Source organism: Petaurus breviceps, unplaced genomic scaffold (assembly GCF_028583685.1).
Source record: "Petaurus breviceps papuanus isolate PSGF00001 unplaced genomic scaffold, PetGlider_PUasm1.0 90510, whole genome shotgun sequence".
NCBI classification, from domain to species: domain Eukaryota; kingdom Metazoa; phylum Chordata; class Mammalia; order Diprotodontia; family Petauridae; genus Petaurus; species Petaurus breviceps.
This window is the reverse complement of record NW_027187267.1, coordinates 239,025-259,124: the sequence shown is the minus strand read 5'-3', so window position 1 is coordinate 259,124 and position 20,100 is coordinate 239,025. Positions and strand designations below refer to the sequence as shown.

At 42.0% G+C, this 20,100-nt stretch overlaps 1 protein-coding gene across 1 annotated transcript in view; it reads left to right on the top strand.

Moving 5' to 3' along the window:
• The first annotated feature begins 470 nt into the window (after positions 1 to 470).
• Positions 471 to 20,100, top strand: part of ETV3L (ETS variant transcription factor 3 like) — a 34,650-nt gene continuing 15,020 nt past the window's right edge. Inside the window, exons 1-2 of the mRNA XM_069062846.1 lie at positions 471 to 605; positions 17,290 to 17,412. Coding sequence (XP_068918947.1) covers positions 17,355 to 17,412 — 58 coding nt within the window. The 5' untranslated portion in view covers positions 471 to 605; positions 17,290 to 17,354. The remainder of the gene's footprint in view (positions 606 to 17,289; positions 17,413 to 20,100) is intronic.

The following is a 20,100-nucleotide window of genomic DNA, read 5'->3' as shown; positions in this document are numbered from 1 at the left end:
TGGCCTCAGATACTAGAAACTTACTGGCTATATGAGCCTGGGCAAATCACTTACCCCCAATTGCCTAGCTCCCCAAAAAAATTGAGTGCTAATTTTTTTCCTTTCCTTCCTCACCTTCCCCCTCCCTAAAACTGGTAAGCAATTTGATATAGGTTATATATGTGCGATCATGTAAAACATTTTCATATCAGTCATGTTGTGAAAGAAGAGACCAAAAGGAAACACACACACACAGTGAAAATAATATGCTTTAGGGCAGTGAGTAAAGCACCGGCCCAGAGTCAGGAGGACTCGAGTTCGGTTCCAGCCTCAGACACTTCACACCCACACAAAAAAACTAGCCCTGTAACCTTGGGCAAGTTACTTAACCCCAATTGTCCTCCAAAAAGCAAAAGAAAAAAGAAAATAATATGCTTTGATTTGCTTTCAGACTCCATCAGTTCTGGGTGTGGATAGAATTTTCCATCATGAGTCCTTTGGAATTGTCTTGGATCATTGTATTGCTGAAAAGAGCAAAATCATTCATAGTTGATCATCATACAAAGTTGCTGTTACTGTGTACAATGCTCTCCTGGTCCTGCTCACTTCACTTTGCATCAATTCATGTAAGTATTTCCAGGTTTTTCTGCAATCATCCTGCTCATCATTTCTTTTCTTTTTTAAAATATATTTCCACATTAGTTATATTATGAAAGAAGAATCATAACAAAGGGGAAAAACCACAAGAAAGAAAAAAAAAATAGTATGCTTCGTATCTGCATTAAGATATGTAAGTGTGTCTAGGTTTTTCTGAAATCCACCCGCTCATCATTTCTTATAGAGCAATAGAATCCCATTGCATTCCTATGCCACAACTTATTCAGCCATGCCTCAATTGATGGGCATCCCCTCAGTTTCCATTTCTTTGCCTCCACAAAAAGAGTTGTTATAAATATTTTTGTACATATAGGTCCTTTCCCCTTTTTTATCATCTCTTTGGGATACAGATCTAGTGACGGTGCTGCTGGATCAAAGAGCATATAGTTTGATTGCAGTTTGAAACATCTGAAAGGCACCTGTATAGCATTTGAAGAGGCAGGCTATTTCTCTCCACCTTATTCCTCTCCCACTTCTCTGTTTCACTCAGTTCCTATTGGGACTGTCTTCTCTGTGAAAGTTCTCATCACAATAGGTGATTCAGATCCTCAGAGATTTGCCAGTGTCTTGGGGGTTATAGGCACCCTACCTGCATCATATAGGATGACAACTTCCAGTTTCTGAGAAAAGAAGGTTGTGGAAGTAGGGGCAGGAGAAGAGAGATGAACTTAAACCAAATAAGGAGAGGGAGATCATGTAGGTGACTTGGAAAGTTTTAGACTACTGAAGTAGGTCAGAGTAGAATTTGGAGAGAAGAAATCTTGCAAAGTTTGGGAGACATTGAAGAAAATTTGAAGGCAAACAATCTCCAGGCCCAGATAACTGATCTAAATTCTACTTCAGGGGTATAAGAGCATAATCAAGGACAATTAAGCAATCTATAAAAGGCTTCCTTAAGGAAGGACTAGAGAGTGGGATCTAAAGAGATAGACTCAGAAAGAAGAACATAGTTGGCAAGAAAAGATCAGTTAAAAAAGAAAAGTGGAACTATTAGAAGGTTAAGCAAATTTATAAATTGGATTAATGAGTGGGGCAAATTGATACCCAGCTAAAGGGAAGGAATACTTGGCTATGGCTATGATAGCCATATTATTGAGACAAAGGAGAGGAATTTGAATGGGGTGGTCAAGTTATGAAGAGCTAATGATTGGCTATAAAAAAGCTTTTACCAGATGGTTAGGTTGGATGTATAAATATTCTCTGGGGCAGCTATGTGGTGCAATGGCTAGAGTACCCCACCTGGAGTCAGGAAGACCTGAATTCAAATCTGGTCTCAGACATGGACTAGCTGTGTGAACCTGGGCAAGTCACTTCACCCTGTTTGCCTCTATTTCCTCATCTGTAAAACGAGCTAGAGAAGGAAATGGTAAACCACTCCAGTATTATTGCCAAGAGAACCCCAAATAGGGTCACAAAAGGTCAGCCACAACTAAGGCAACCAAACAACAACAAAGAAACATTCTCAATCATTATGGACAGTTGGAAAAATTGTACAATGACTTGTATGGAATGTATGTTTGTATTTCTGCCACACACGAGTAACTGTTACCTATGTTCCAAGTGTAGATTGATCTTCCTTCCTGAAGAGAAAGTAAAACGTTCCAGAAGATGCCTCTCCACCCCAAGTAGTAAGGGAAAATGAAGATTTCTAGGAATAAGAAAGAACTGGGTAGAGGAGAGGAAACGACCCTTAGAAAACAGGAGAGATAAAAGGGAAGGGAAAAAGACAGCTACACAACTAGAGATTTTTTTCTTAAAGCAAGACAGATTTGAGGCTCTTCCTGAAGAGGAACAGGAAGATACTGCTTAAATTCCAAAGACTGATAAAACAGAGCCATAGAAACTTTCAGGGAAGATACCTTCTAGCTAAAGGCAGAAGAAGAAGAAAAGAGTAATCATATTGGGTGAATTTCTGCTTTGGGGTACTGAGGCAGCTATTTGTCAGCCTATTAGTGACAATAGAGAAATCTCTTGTCTTCCCAGGTCATATATCCAAGGCACAAGGAAGAATCTCTAGAAACTTACCAAAACAGATTACAACTGCTTACTTCTAGTGATTCATGTGAGCATAAATGACAGAAGGAAACTAAAAAGTGTTATGAATGATGATCAGTCTAAGGCAAGAAACTGAAGACCAGAGGGGATGTGTTTTGTTCTCTTCACTGTTGTTGTTCAGTCATTTTCAGTCGTCTGACCCTTTGTGACCTAATTTGGGGTGTTCTTGGAAAAAATACTGGAGTGGTTTGCCATTTCCTTCTACAGCTCATTATACAGATGAGGCAACTGAGGCAACAAGGTGAAGTGACTTGCCCAGGGTCACATAGCCAGTAAGTGTCTGAGGTCAGATTTGAACTCTGGGCTTCCTGACTCCAGACCCAGTACCCTATCCACTGCACCACACAGCTGCCCTCATTTGTCCTTCTCACTATTGCCCATTAAAGGTAAGGGAGGCAGAAAAGAAAAATTAATTTGGGAAGTGAACAGCTGGCTAAGGAGGTGGTTTCTGAGAATGCAGATTGGATTTCTGGATCATGGTTTACAATACAAGGTTGACATATTCCTGGTCAGAGATGGTAAAGAGCCTCCTGTGTCCCTGTGCCTGGGTTGAAGGATTAGTTGAAAGATCTGTAGAAAAGAAGATTGGTGGGGAGGGGGCAGTGGCCAAGGGATTTGAAGGGCTACCATGTGGGGAAGGGATTACACTTGTTCTGTTTTGTCCCAGGGGAACATTAGACCAAGGCTGCAAAGAGGCGATTTTCATCTTGATATCAGGAAGAGCTATCCAAAAGTGAACTGGGCTTCCTGGAGAGTTTCTGGGTTGTCTGTCCTTAGAGGTTTTCAAGCAGAAACTAGGCAAACACTAGTTTAATGTCTTATAGTGGGGACTCCTATGTACAGGTTGAACTAGTTGATCCCTAAGTTGATTCCTTTCCAGGGAAAGCTAGGTGGTGCGGTATATAGAGTGCTGGGCCTGAAGTCAGGAAACCCTGAGTTCAAATGTGGCCTCAGACACTATAATGTTAATGGGATTTAAGATCTTCCCTGCCCTGCCTCACAGTGGAGCCCATTAAGGGAGGCTTGCTTGTAGGAAGGCTTTCACAACCTTTGTGAATTTCTAATTAGGCACTGAGTCAGGAGGGTTGTGATCCCTCTGGTTCTAAAAAAGGGTATATATACTCTGAGGTTAGAATTTTGCTTTGGGGCTTACTCATTGGAAGAGTGTTCTTGTGATTTGGCTAGATGAAACTCTGGGTAGCCATTAAGGAGCCCACCTCCCTCTTCCTCCCCCCCCACCCCTTTGAAAAACCCAGATGTTGGTGATTCTCTCTCTGGTAACTATGTATATATTGCCTTGGTCAGACAGTTGGATCTGTCTATTGATCTGTGCTAATTTCTCAGACAGTTAGAAGCCCTGTCTGTTGGTCTTTATTTCTCTGCATGTATTTTCTCTATTTTCATTGTTTGGATTTTCTCTGAAGTTCAGATGATGTTTCCCCTGAACTAATAAATGGAATTAAAAACCTTTTGTTGACCCCTTGAACAGCTATCTTTCCTAGTAAAGCAGATCTAAGACCCTGTGCTAACAGCCATTCTGGCAGTGTGTTTTCCAGTACAGATACTTACTTGCTGTGTAACCTTGAGCTAGTCACTTAATCCCCATTTGCTTTAATCCACTGGAGAAGAGAATGGCAAACTGCCATGAACCCCATAGTTCACAGATAACAGAGAGTCAAACATTACTGAACAACTGAACAGCAATAGTCTAAAGTATGAAGGTGGAGATAGTCATAGGGCAATAGATCTTGAGATAGAAGGGCCCTGAGAGATAACCTTATCCAACTCTGCAGTTTTACTGAAAAGTTACTGAAGCCCAGAGTGTTTAGGTGATTTGCCCAAGGGCACATAGCCAGTAAGTCAGGGCAGTAATATAATATATAATATAGTAAAGATAATATCATGAGATAGCATTTATATAGCGGCTTTCAGGTTTGCAAAAGCACTTTACCAGTGATATTTCATTTGATCCTCATAACAGCCCTGGTAGTTATGAGGTAGGTGCTATTATTGTCCCCATTTTACAGATGAGGAAAGTTTAACCTAGAAAGAGAATGTGACCTGCTCCTCCTGGTCACATAGTTAATAATATCCAAGAGAGAATTTGACCTGGGGTCTTCTGGCTCCCAGTCCAGTACTTTGCTTGCTTGACCATATCACAGCTTGGTCTACACAGCATGGGATTTGGAATTGGAAATCCTGGGTTCAAATGCTGGCTTTACTGCTTATATACAATACAAATTTGGCCAAGTCACTGCCCCTCTCTGGGCCAAATTTTCCTCATCTATAAATTGAGGTGTTTGGAAGGTCCCTTCCATCTCTACATCTTAAAATTTCTGTGAAGGAGAAGAAACAGTCCCTCCTCTTGAGGAATCTCCAGTCAGATGGGAGAGTGAGTATGCAGTTTGATGGAGGAAACAGTCGCTGTCCTGTGAGCTTCCAGTCCAAACCAGACAAAGTCCTGCTTCAGGGAGGTCCTAGTCTAATGAATGATAAGGACCTAGGTGCCTACTAGAAGGAGCTCTATGCCTCCAGGCTGGGCACATGGAGAAGGGTTAAAGGTGAATCAGAGCTAGTAGAGGGAAAAATTTAGGGAGAACCCCTGGAGATCTCATTCTGGCTAAATAAAGGTCCCCTTCTCCTTATTCTGTGTGTACCTAGTTATTTACATATGTTCTCCACTGGAATGTAAGCTCCTTAAGGACAGGAACTGTTTTTGCTTTCTTTGTAACCCTCAGAATTTAGCACAGTGGCTGGCAAAAAATAAGCACTTAGTTAATGCATATTGTTTGATTGGTTGACTGATTGACTAGAGAAGAGGAGGATTTAGAAAGAAGAGAAGTGGGGCAGCTAGGTGGCACTGTGGACATAGCACTGACCCTGGAGTCAGGAGGACCTGAGTTCAAATCCAACCTCAGACACTTGACATTTACTAGCTGTGTGACCCTGGGCAAGTCACTTAATCCTGACTGTCTTGCCAAAAAAAAAAAAAAAGCTAAGTAGAAAGAAGAGAAGATATACAGGGAAGGGAAGATATCAGGAATTCATTCAAAACCCTCAGAATGGTGAAAGAGTGAGGGACTAGAGCAGGTTTTCCCAGATAAAGCAAAGAATCTGCATCAGAGAGTTCTTAGGAGACAAAGGAAATGTGCCTTGAATGTGGCACTGAGGAGTTTGATTTCAGCTAAGGGATGAAAAAGAACTGGCCCAGTTCAGAGGCAGGGAGTCCCTTGGCTCTGGAGAGTTGGAGCTCTTCAAGTAGCAGAAGGAATGCTATAGAGCATGTACACGTTAGTAGTGGGGGGAGGGGAGGAGGTAGGGGCAGGCAGGACAGCATTATTGATCTGTTAGATTACTCAATCTCACCCGTATTGATCAGGTAATTGCTTTATCTCAGTTCTCATTTGAGCTCTGCATTACCTTTGCCTCTGAGTTCTCTCTCCCTTGTGTTTTTTCCTCTCAACCTGACACCAACCTCCTTAACACAGAAAAAAAACACATATATATATATATATATATATATATATATGTATATACACACACATATGCACACACATACACATATATACACATGTTTATGTGTATTTACATTCTACATTGTGTACATTCATGTGTGTGTTATATACACATGTACATGTCCTGTGTATATTCACAGTTTGCTTAGCTCTACCCAAGGCTGCCCAGCTTTACTTGAGAGAAGCCCCAGGATTGGGGCAGAGATGGGGAGATGTACATCACCCTGAGAGGTGGTGATCTGCTTCTCAGGGCATGATGAGTCCTGACAGAGATGGGATTAGACGCCATCATAGAATGTCAGAGATAGAAGAGAGTTTAGAGATCATTTTTCCAGCTCTTATATTTTACAGAGAATGAAACCAAGGTCCAGAGAGGGGAAAATAGCACAGCTAGTAAGTGGGTCATTTTTCCTCCCCAGTTTACTTCCCCACTTATCCCTCTGCAAGGCCACTGAAAGAGAGGCAAGTTTTCATAGTATCACAACTCTAGAACCCTAAATTAGAAGCCACCTTGTCCAACCTCTTCATTTTCCATTTGAGGAGATTGGAGCTGGGGAGAGGGTGGTAAGTGATTTGCTCAAGGTCACACAGATAGTAAGTCTCAGGTATGGGATTTGAACCCAGGTCCTAGGACTCCCAAGCCAGTGTTTCTTCCCTTTTTTTTCCCCCAAGAATCTGGAAGAGCATGACTAACTGAAATCTATCCATAAAACAAAGGCTTTGTCCAAAGCTTCAACTGCTTTCTATACCTTATCACCATTCAAGCCTTGACTTTCCTCCCCCCTGCTCCTGAATCTGCATCCATTCATTGGGTTTCTGGGCTCAGACTGAAAAAAGCCTCACAGTCTAATTTTCATTAGGTTGAATTCGCTGAATCTGGTTTCAGGCTGTGTTTCAACCCACCCATATTCCCCAGGTCTGTCACCCTTTTCTATCTCCTTCATTAGCAGTCTCCCTGATTCTCTTCCCTTCATCTTTGACCCCAATTCTGATAGGCCCTACATTCAAGGCTGACCTTTGACCTTTGACCAGATATGGCCTATCTGATCCTGAGCAAGTAATTTAACCTCTCATTGCTCTAGGCAACTTTCTTTTCAAAATCTATATTATTTGTTTCTGACATTCAGTTTTTAAAAATTTTGAGTTCTGAATTCTCTCCCTCCTCCTCCTCTTGAGAAAGCAAGAATTATGATATCAATTATACATGTGATGTCTTGCATAACATATTTCCATATTATCTGGGCAACTTCCTAAGTTGTTAGGTAGTGACCAAGAGTCTGTGTGTTTATTAAAAAAGGGGAGAAGGGGAGGATTGCCTATATGGTAGAGTTTTTCCCTTGTAGAAAGGTGTAGCCTCTGAAGCCTTATAAATAGCAAGAAAATGTAGATCTACATTGGTGGACGAAATTTCCTCATCTGGGAGTTCCCTGTATCGATAACACAGGCCTGATACCTATCCCTATCATGACTAACAAGTGCTACTGAGTACCTTCTGTACACGGGGCATTGTTTCTAGGAGATGGGGAGATGGGAGCACAAAGATAAGGTCCCTACCTTTAGGAGGCATATAATCTGGAAAGGGTGTCAAGACATGCACAGGAAAATATCTAGAATAAAAAAAGACCCGGTATATTACAATGACTTTAAGTAAATGGGCTATTGGTGGGACATTTTTTATTATATAAAAGCTTCTGCTGTAATGGTACTTGGTCCTGTCCTGTAAAATGAGAATGCAAATACCAGAGGAATGAATAGTAGCCGGCATTTATATGTTATCTTATAGTATTATAAAGCACTTTTTTACAGATATTATCCCATGTATCCTCACCACAACCCTGGGAGGTAGGCACTATTATTATACTCACTTTACAGATGAGGAAACTGAGGCAGAGAGAGGTAAAGTAATTTGCCCAGGGTCACACAGTTTGTATCTGGGGCTGGATTTGAACTCAGATCTTTCTGACTTCAAGGCTAACATTCCATGCTCCGAGCTAGACTCTTAGACTGGAAAGGATTTTAGAACTCATATGATCACAGACTGAGACAGAAAAATGAATGTGCTCAAGTTCACAAATGGAGTGGCTACATACCTCAGAAAGGCAGGCAAGGTTGGTTGGTCCTAGAAGACTTCCTAGGACAGCAAAGGCAGTGGCAACAGAGCCAAAGGAAGTTTTGGCTTTGCCATTGATTTGCCGGGCAGCCTGGGGCCTCAATTTCTTTGGACCTCAACTTCTTTCGTAAAGTGAGGTAATGTTCGGTACCTAATGGCACAATAGAAAGGCCACCGATTCTGACCAATTCTGTCTTGAGTCAGAGGACTTGCCTCTGATGTTGGCTACCTAAGTGGCCTTGAACCCTGGCCCTCTGTAAAATCAGGGAGGTTTAATTAGAGGGCCTCAAAGGTGTTTTCTAGCTCTAGAATTATGATCTAACAATGTAGCTTTATTCCTATGGAAAAGGGATGGAACTGAGAGCAAAGAGAAAGAACTTTTTAGGTAGCAGATGATACATTGGATGTTGGTTAACAAAGGGGAGTAGGTGAGAATCACCTAAAGAGCAGCCATTCCCTTGTAGGAAGGCTTCCCTCTGAAAGGTTGGTCTTTTGTCCTGCTAAACAGCTCAGACTCTGGGGAGTCAAGTTATCCCCTGCTCTAATCCTAGTGCTGAATAGTTCCCCTTCTGTAAATAGTCCCTTTCCAGTCCAGGGGCATCCAGACAGTTTGATGACTTTCACTCCGGTCCTTCTTGCTTCTCATTGCACATTGGCATTCATCCAAATTCTGGGAGAAACCAGGCTACAGAGGGGGAAGGCATTCAAACAAGCCAGTTCTCCAGTTCTGTTAGCCTGCCACCATGTTAAATTACCCTGGGCTGTTGTCTCACCCTCTGTAGACTCTATTCCCTCAGGGCCATGAGGGAATATTGTGCTGAGGAGGGGAAGAGGGAAAGGGAGCAAGTGTTTATTAAACACACTCTGCTAATCACTTTACAAATATTATCTTATTTTATCCTCTCATGACAACCCTGGGAAAGGAAGTACTTTTTACATTATTATCCCCTTTTTACAGTTGGGGAAATTGAGGCAAAAGTGAAGTGACTTCCCCAAGGTCACATAGCCAGGATGTCTGAAGCTGAATTTGAACTCAAGTCTTCCTGACTCCAGGCCTAGCACTTACCACCTCCCTGCCTGCTAGATGGAGAGAAATATTTTCTCATACTTTACATTTCCTATCAGGGACTCTGAGCAGACAGCTTCTCCATCTAACAGTCTTTTCTCTCAGATGTCTCAGATATGGGACACCACCATTCCTTACCTTTTCTCTCCTACCTTATGTCCCAGGTTTGTACCAGTATTCCTTTGAGAAGTCCTTCCTATGGTCTAACCTCCCTCTCTCCTACTCAGACTTTTCTCCCTTGGTTCTCTCCAGCTCATGTCACTGTGTGTCCCTGTCTTCTCCCTTACACTGCCCCAGGACCACTGCTTGTTAGCATAGCAGCCATAAGGGAGACATAAATATGTTCACATTCAGAAGATGTAAATGCATCCTCAAAATCAAACACCCACTTACATATACCTACACACACACACACACATACCAATACACAGACTCAGTATACGCTAAATGAAAAGGGTCCCATCTACCTTGCATAAAGGTCTTCAAGAAGAGGTCAGCACAACCATAAATTAGGCTGTAGGAATGCTAACATACAAGCTTAGTAGAAACCTGGCTCTGGGCCTAATAACACCAGGAAGTGGGAAACCAAAAGCCCCCAAATTCCCTCTTCCCCCCATAATAATCACCCATCATAATTCATGCTGATAATTCATTCCTCCAAGAGTCTGACTTGCAAAAGGGGCCCACCTCACTTCCCAGTCTATTCCCTGTCCATCTCCTTGTTCTCATCCTGCAGGGTTGACCATAGCCCAGGAAGGGGGTCCCTTTGGAGTTTGGGTCAAGGGTGGAGGGGCCTTGATCACTGGGGTGGGGGCCAGCAGGGGTGGAGAAGTGTGAGTGAAATAGGTTTATTACTGGGAGTCTGTTGCCTCGATTGGTATCGATCCCCACATGTCACCTTCCATTGCCACTAATGGGACATGAAGAGACTCCGCTGCTGCTGCTGCAGCACCAGTCCCCCTCCCTTTCCCCCCGCCTCCCCTCCCTGCCTGCTCTCCTTCCCTCCCAACCCACACTCACTCTATCCCTCTCCTGCTGTACCTGCTCCCTCTCAACTGTTTTCAGCATCGCCCCTCAGCCTCTCCCCAGGCTTGTGGTTCTGGTCCTGAGTTAGCTTTCTCCACTCCTGCCCACTCTTTCTTCATTTCTCCCTTTCTTTTTCTCTTCCTCTCCCTTCACTTCCCTTTTTTCCTCCTCCCTTTCTTTTTCATGTTTCTTCTCTCCCCGTTCTTCCCGATCTTCTTCCTTTCTCTTCTTTCTGAACCTCCCTCTTTTCCTCTTCCTTCCTAATACTCTCTTTTCTTCTTTCTCTTCTCCCTTTCTGCCCAACCTCTTACCCCTTCCTATCTTCTTTTCTCTTCTCATATTCTCTCTTCTCTGCATTTTCCTTTCCCCTAAATAAGTTTGCCTCATGCCTCTCCTCCTTTCTTCCATTTATCCTTTCATTCCTCCCTCCCTCTCTTCCTCACTCTTCCAACTGTTCATCATCCTTTCTCTCTCTTTCCTTCTACTCCATTATATCTTCTTCATTTCCTCTCCTTTCTACTTCTCTTCCTTTCCCTAGCACTGAATTTGTAGGTAAGAAGACCTAGGTTTGAATTATATACTAATTTTTCCACTAAACACACATGTGACCTTAGGAAAGTCACCTCCGTGGGACTATTTCCTCATCTGTAAAATTAGGAATTGGACTAAATAGTCTCTAAGGACACTTTCAACTCTTGATCCACTGAAAATCTCTTCTATCCTCTCTCCTCCCCCCACCTTTCTTTCTAATTGTTCTCTCCTTTCAAAAGGCCATAGACTGAGAGCTAGAAGGGACCTGAGAGGTCTTCTCTCTAGTCCAAACCCCTCAGGTCACAGATGAGGAAATTGAAGCCCAGAGAGGAGGATATCTTGCCCAAGATCACATGGGTAGTAAACAGCACAGTTAGAATTTGAACCCAGGTTCGATACCCAGGTCCCAATCCATTTTTATTTTCTCAAAGAAGAGGGGAAGTGAGTGTAGGGGGAGGCAAAGCACAACATGCACACAGGTAAATAAATACAAGGTAGGCAATAACGATGGTATTGTCAATACTGTTCAGGTAGAAAGAGTTCCTGGGAAACAATCAATAAAGAAATGACCTCTATGCTTCTTTGATCTTCCATCCCCCAGCAGACAGGTAGTTCAACAGGTTTGTGTTTCACATATTTCCCCTGTTCAAGTCCTCCTAAAAATCATAAGACTCCATCCCATTGCCTTGGTGAAGGACAATGACTTTTCCCCTAAGAGCCAGGTCACTGGGGAAAGGATAGAGAAAGTCATGGGGGAATGAAGGGAAGAGTGGGAATAGGGCAAGGAAGCAGGCTGAGAACCTTCTCTTTCCTCCTTCTAAGTTTTCAAAGAAGGACAAAACTCTCCCCCTTCTCTCCTCCTTTCCCCTCCCACAATTCTGAGTCTCTTGGGAATCTTTTCCTGAGGACTAATCTCCATCCTTCGTGCTTCGGGGTCAGCACATTGCAATATACCAGAAGCACAGTGAAAGATGTAAATGAAAGACTAAGGAGGATCCTCCATAGTTAGGATGACGAGATTTTGTAAAAGCAGATACTGAAAGTCAGAGGGAACTGAAGGATTAATGGTGGGCTCCATGAACTGGTCAAGTTGGTAATTAAGAAGCTGATAACTAATTGCTTCAATATTTCAATGATTCCATGATTGCCTTCAGGTGAATATTCCTTTCCTCCACCAGTGCAGATTGCAACCCACTCACATCTTTTATATTCTATGCAAATTTTGTCCATATCATCCCTAGGGGGTTGCACCCAATTCACTGGAAACTTTGTGCAGCACTTGGACTGCTTCACCGCCTTTCCTGGCTATTCTTGTTATTGGTGATGTTTTACACCACTTCTTGAGTATAATCATGGTTGCTAATAGGCTGCCTATATTGTTTGTGGTCCTTTATTCTCACAGAGGACCAAAATGACATCACTATGTTGCAGTCAAGGTACAGTGCGTCCAACTATGGCAGATCAGACCAAAATGAGATTGGAAGACTCTACAACAGGTCAAACACATGTAGTCCATATGAACATTTGTAAAGGAGATGTCTCTAAATTTGTGCATCTCACATTTCTTTTGAGCTAGTGATTTCTGCTTTACTCTGCTTTCTTTGATGCAGGTATGCTCTGCTGGTCAGTCCTATGCTTTATCTCCCATGTCTCACAATTTATTCCAAAGTTCTTCAGAGAGACCTTGAGAGTGTCCATGTATTGCTTCTTCTGATCTCCATGTGAGCATTTGCCCTGTGTGAGTGTTCCGTAAAATCATCTTTTAGGCAAACATACATTTGGCATTCAAACAATGCAGCCAGCCTATTGGAGTTGCACTCTTTGCAGTAGAGTCTGAATGTTTGGCAATTCAGCTCAAGAAAGGACATCCCAGTCCGGTACCTTATCTTGCCAGGTGATCTTCAGGATCTTCCTAAGACAATTGAAATGGAAGTGATTCAAGTGTGCTGGCATGGTGCTTATGGACTATCCAGGTTTCATAGGCATACAATGAGGTCAATACAACGGCCCTGTAGACCTTCAGTTTGGTAGGGAAAGATGTTTTTTTTTTTTTTAATGAATGATAATATAGATAAAGCTTTCTTCCCTGCCAGAGTGACCAAATAGAATGAGAGGCAAGGGAATGTGAAGCAATTTGGGCTAAGAGTTTGTGATTGGATGTGGTAAAGCCGCCATATGTGCTTGAACAAAAATTGTGGTCACAAAATACCTCTTCTCTCCCACTTTCCTTCAAAGCATATAGAGAAGAGTAAGTTGTAAGAAGATTGAAAAGGTAAGAAAGAAATCCCAGAAGACCTCTGAAAAGGGACAAATTCTATTTACAGAACAAATAAAATTATTTTACTATGAGAATGTAAATTACTTGATAATGAAGCTTTGTTTCTCATATTCCTATGTGATGTCCCAGTTCATAAGGATCTAGAGGCAGGGGGCTAGAAGGGTAAGAAGGAGACACCAAACTAATCCAGCACACATTTTATGAAGTGCCAATTTCAGTATTTTAGTCATTGGGATACAAAGACAAAACAAAACAAAAAATTCCTGCCCTCAAGGGGCTTTTATTCTATTGGAGGAATACAGAGTTGAAACAGATAAGTACCTAAATGCTTATTTGAAGAAAGGAAGAAAACACTATCAACTAGGAGAATCAGGAAACACTTTGAACTGAGCCTCAAAGGGACACTAAGGGGTTGATATAAAGAGTGTATACTAGGCATGAGAGAGACAAGCCTGTGAAAAAGTATAAATGCATTCATAACATGGGGAGAGTGGCTCTCCCTCCCTCTTAGCTTGATCATTGTTCTCAGAGTGAAGGCCCTGGTGCCAGGGCCTCAAAGCTCAGAATTTGCTGCTGATGAGGACTGAATGTATCCCAGCGGTGTAGTTATCTGGGTTTGGTTGGGGTTTCTTAAGGTCACCTACTCATACCTTCCCTCTGAGATTACCTCCCGTTAATCTTGTGCATATCTTGTGTGTATATAGACTGTGAGCTCCCTGAAGGCAAGGACCATGTTTTTGCCTTTCTCTGTATCCCTCCCCATCACTTAGCTCAGTGCCTGACTCACAATAACATTAATTAATGAATTATAGCACTAATGAATGCTCATCATTAATGATGGTGTTGGTGTTGGTGCTGGTGCTGGTGCTGGTAATAAGTAATGATGGAAAACAAGAAATTTGGTTCAAGTCCCAGATGTGACACTGGCTATGTCAATGAGGGCAAGTTATTTTACCTCTTTGAGACTCAGTTTCCTCATGCTTAAAATGAGGAAGGAAGGCAGAAGCAAGCTGTTATTAAGCACCTACTGTATATGAAGCATTGGGGATACACAGAAAATCAAAGACAGTGCCTGCCCTTGAGGAACTCCTAATCTAATGCCAACAGTGCTTTAGTGGAAAGAACATTGTACTCAAAAGATCTGCATTAGAATCACTCAATCCACTGAACATTTATTAATGATATACATACATGCTCTGCCCTCAAGGAGCTTACTGTAAATGTTATAAATTAAATCTATTAAATATAAAATCATTTTAAAGTATATTAAGTGGAGGAACAGAATGAATGCAATCAATTTCCATAGCAGAGGAAAAGATGGTTTAAAAAAATGAAAAGGGGCAGTTAGGTGGCACAGTGTACAGGAGGACCTGAGTTCAAATATGACCTCAGACACTAAACACTTAGTAGCCATGTGACCTTGGGCAAGTCACTTAACCCCAACTGCCCTCCAAAAAGCAAAAAAAAAAAAAAGATAATACAGATAAAGCTTTCTTCCCTGCCCAACCAACTCCTGAGCCACAGTGACCAAATAGAATGAGAGGCAAGGGAATGGTGAAGCAAATTGGGAGAAGAATTTGTGATTGGATATGGTAAAGCCACATATGTATTTGAACAACAATTGTGTTCACAAAATATGACAATTATTTTCTTCTCTCCTTTTGTCCTCTAAAAGACCATCTTTATCATGTATCATCACCTAAAACAAAAACATGCTTTCTTTTGAATCACCCCACTACTAAAAAAAAAATCAGAAAACAGTTCACAATCATGGCTTCTGTCCAGTGCTGCCCAAGTGTGCATGAGAGGAGATGAGGAGCTGGCTTACTCACAGAATAATTACTCTGTCACTTACTCTGCTGACAATGGGTAAGTCACCAGTCTGTGCCTCAGTTTCCATATCTATAAAATCAGAGTGACTTTTGCTACCTGCTTCCTAGGATGGTTGTGAGAATCAGATAAAATCATGGATAAAAAGTGCATTGTAGTCATGAAATACTATATAAATGTCAGATGTTATTAGCCTCATAATCATTACCAATTGGGGCTGGTTGGAGTTAGCTGGTATTCAGTTGGAGTAGGCTAACATGGTTAAAGTTGGTTGGGATCACCCAGGGAATAAAGAAAGAATATTTTGTTAGGTTCATCAAGAAGGAGTGGGGTTAAGAATAAAAAGAGTGGTTAGAGGATAAAGTGATGGAGAGGGTAGTATTCCTCCTAAAGCCAGCACAGATATCTTGACCATGAAGCCTTCCCTTATCCACCCAGTTGAAAGTGATCTTTCCCTCTTCAAATTTTTCCTTGTAACACCTTGACCAGATCTTTCCTTGGCACTTACCTCAGTTGCCTTTGCATGATAAATTATGTATATTTGTCCTTCTCTCTTGGTAAAATGTAGGTTCCTTGAAACCAGGGCCTCTGCTGGATCTGTCTTTGTATCCCTGAAACCCAAAAATATGCCTTATACGTTTCTGAATATGTGAATAAATGAACAATAAAAGAATGTAAAGGGTAAAGGGGTTAGGGTTGGGAATTAGTGTTAAAGTGAAGATTAGAGGGTTGGTTTAGGGTTAGGTCCATTCAACAAACCTGTCAAAGTGTTGGAGTTAGGTTTAGGATTCAGGTGAAATTCAAGTGGTTGGTTTTTATTTAATTTAAAAAATTTTTCTCCCACTGAGTGAAGGGCATTGTATGGGATGCTGAAGTTCAAGCTGAACCTGGTCTCCAGGAGTTTAAAATCTCATCTGGGAGAAGAGTTTGATTTGGGTTAGGGAGTAAGCAGCTGGGTCTCAACCTGAGAACAATGGGGCATTTGTCTAGTTGGGGAGATCTGAAATGCCAGGAGTTTATTTGGGCTCCCCACCTCCAAATCAATGTGCATTGTTGGTTCATCCGTCTGCCTTCTTTGGGCTGTGCCTGGTCTGCTTTTGGAGATCCACAGTAATGACTGGACCTGAGATGATTAAGATTCATAGATTCACTGGATGCAAACCCAGAGGGGCCTTAGAGACCAGCTCATTTAACTCCCTCGTTTTGCATATGAAGAAACTGAAGAGAAACTATTGTGTGAAACATCCCCAAGCCTACCTTAGTTTAGCTGCGAAGCTCGAATTAGAACTCAAGTCTTCTGATTCATATTCATTGCTCTTTTTACTACTCCACTGTGAAGTGATCAGGATTAAATTTAAGTTTAGTCGTGAGTTAAAACTGGCAATATTTCCCTCCTCAACACAGTGCCAGAAGGCTGGTTACATGAGAGAGATTTTCAGAAGGCTCTGTGTAGAGCAGGGATTCTTAACCTTTTCGTGTGTCTTGGGAGTTTAGTGAAGCCTATGAACCCCTTCTCAGAATATTTTCAAATGCATAAAATAAAATTCATAGGATTGTAAAAGAAATAAATTATATTGTAATAGTTATATATTATATATAATTGTCTATTATGCATGGACATAACCATATATAAATTTGTATGTATTATATATAGTTATATATAACTGTATATGTAAATTATATATAATTAGATATCTATATGTATATAAGTGCTTATATGTCTGTGTGTGTATATATATATATACATATATATATATATATATATGTTTTAAGTTTGCAGATTGCAGGTTAAGACTCCTTGATCTAGGAGGAGCTGAGCAAGAGTACTGAATGGACTGTGTAGGGACAGTTTGGGGTTTGGAGGAGGATTACTGAGGGGACAGAGAATATAGGATTATTGATCTGGAAATGTTAAGGGACCTAGAGATCATCCATTCTAAGATTCTTTTTACAGGTGAGGAAACTGAGGCTCAGAGAATTTAAATGATTTGTCCAAAGTCACAGAGGCAGTGAATGGCAGAGCCAGGACTCAAATCACTGTCCCACATTCTTTCCACTACCCTTGGCATGGGGCACCTTCTACTTATTCATTTATCTCAAACAGCAGGGAAGATGAGAGGGCATGGGTCAGGAGTGGAGTGGTAGAGGCTGAAAATTCCACTCCTTCCAGGAGTAGAGAAAGGACTATAACCAGGGATCCCTACTCTTTTTTTCTCTCCTTTTGTTTTGTTGTTGTTTGTAGAAAGAGGGCTTGAGGAGAAACCATAAGGACTTCCCAGAAGGGGCCATTTAGCAAGAGAGCAGAAGATGATTATTTCTCTTTCCAAGGAAAGCTTCCAGGAGTCAACCATCTCCGAAGATCTTGGTAAGGAATTCCTCGAGCAAAGAGAGAAGATGAACAGAATATCAAGAATTCCAATACCTTAGTTTGTTGTTGTTTTTCAGTTGTATCTGAGTCTTTGTGACCCAATTAAGATTATCTTAGCAGAGATACTGGGGTAGTTTTGCCATTTTCTTCTCCAGCTCACTTTACAGATGAGGAAACTGAGGCAAATAGAGTTAAGTGACTTGCCCAAGGTCACATAGCTAGTAGTCAGATTTGAATTCAGGAAGATGAGTGTTCCTGACTCCAGACCAGGCATTCTATCTACTGTGCCACCTAGCTGCCCCATACCTTAGTTTAGAGACTGTCCTTTTTCAGACCCTACTCTGGCTCCCAAGTCTTTCTTGAGACCTCAGGAGAAGGGACAGCTTTTTTCCCCCAAATTCTGTCTACTTCCCTCCTGATACAACTTAGTCTTCTGCTTCTGAGCCTAATGGAAGAGAAACACTATTAAATAGATAAGATGAAATGAAGTATCATGAAGGTAAGATGGAATGCCTATAGTATCCATGGAAGGGGAATACCCATCACTTACTGGTCATATACTACAATCCTTATTGCAATTTACCTTCTATCCCTCCCACTACATCCTTTCTCCTTAACTTCTTCAGAGATGAGGTCTAGAATTCTTTTCCACTTCCATTCTCCATCCCACTTCCCCAGGAAGTCCTCTCTTTAGTCTAACCCTATTGTTAACCTGGGGCCTGTGAACATTTTTAAAAATATACTTGAACAGCTATTTTTATATAATCCATTTCCTTTACAATCCTATGTATTTTATTTTATGCATTTAAAATCATTATTCTAAAAAGGAGTCCCTAGGTTTTGTCAGACTATCAAAAGGGACCATGAAAAGGTTACAAATCCCTACCTTAGAGGAAGTACCCTAGGGATCACTTAGTTTAACCTTCTCAACTCTGAATCCTAGGATTCCCCCATACACACACATATACATGTGTGTATGTATGCATATATATATACATATATATATATATATAACAAAGAAACTGAAAGCCAAAAAATTTAAGTTACTTGCCAAAAATGACACAGAACTGGTATTTGAACGAGGTCCTCTGATCAATCAAGGTATGAATAACTCACTGCCTCCTCTCACCCGTTCTGCCTCTTTGAGGGGTTCTTCCTGCAATCTAACCTCTATCCCTCCTGCTTCATCTCCTGTCCTCTTACTCTGCCTTTTTAAGATCAGTCCATCTCACCCCTCCCAGGAGAATCTCACTCCAGGTCTTTTCTTCACATCCCGACTCTCCACCCCTGCCCAGCTCCCATCTCTTCCATCAATCAGCTTTTTCTCTCGTCATCCCCCTTTCTATCATGTTAGCCTCGGTTGATTTAACCAGAAAACCACCCCCAAAATTTAATTCCATGGCCCTTCATTCCCATCTCGATCATCGAGGTGCTGGGAGGGGCCCTAGGTAATAAGGGAGGGGGGGTTGGGGAGAGGGCTCCGTATCTCAGAGAAAAGAATCAAAAAAATAAAATGGCATCGATTCCCACAGTGACAGCCATCAATCTTCTCCCCTCCTGCCAGGGCCTGGGGATATTGTACACAGGACAATATAGTCCTCATGTTTCCTCAGACCCTTAGACTCTGGAGCTGAAGGGCTCTAGGTTGAAATCCTATCAGCTTCCAGGATCTTGCTGTGTAGCCTCTGGTCAACTGCATAACTCCTCTGGCTTCTCCTCTTCCTTCATCCCTTCCTCCCCCTTCTCCATTACATTCAATGTCAGATCCATCCTCTGCTTGTAACCTAGCTGTGCTCTTGCCCCATCTAGAGAGCCTACTTTCCTAATTCCCTTGCCTCTAGCACACCACCAAAAGTTCTTCACTGTATGTAACCTCCATTCCTCCCTAAAAGGAGAAAGAGCTATTGCATCTCTAGACGATTCCAAAAAGAAATATGTGTATTAGGTGCTTAGAGATCCTTAGGCAAAGAAACTAGATAAATTAGTAGTATTTGATTAATTACTTAGATTAATTAATTACTTAGATCCAGAATCAGGAAATTAGGCACAGTTAGAAGACTAGGGAGAATTGATGGTCCAGGTCCAAAGGTTCTGAGGGCTAAGAAGAGGATTCTCTGTTAGTCCAGAAGAAAGCAAAATGAGTTAGGGATAGCATTGCATGTTGAGATGGATGGAGGTTAGAGAGCTAGAAGGACTTCCTGTCAAGTCAGAGTAACTGTGGCATGTCCTTCCCTGGAGATTTTGGAAAAGAGGCGGTCACCTCCATCCTCACCCTTTGCCCCGTTCTTCTAATATTATTTTGGCTGATCGAATCAAAGGCAGAGGGTTGGATTTGAAGGGAGAAGTCCCCTTCCCCCAAAAGTGGAGGGCAAACCTGTAATTTCCCTCCAATAAGGAGATGGGAGGGGAGCAATGAACAGAGTAGTGTCAGGGAACTTGGGGACAGAATAAAGGGGGTAAGGTGGGGAATAATGGTGTCTCTGGCCCCCAAAGGGTTAATGCTATTGTCTGAAAACCACAGCAGCTCCCCTGGGAGCTTGGAGATCCCGCTCTCATTTTAAGTAACCCTAACACGGCGTGTGATGAGACGAGGGGGTCGCAAGCACAGAGCGGGAGAGGGAATCAGACAGAAAGCAGGAGGCCAGCGGCTGCACTGAGGTAAGGGACAGGGTCTGTAGCTGGGGG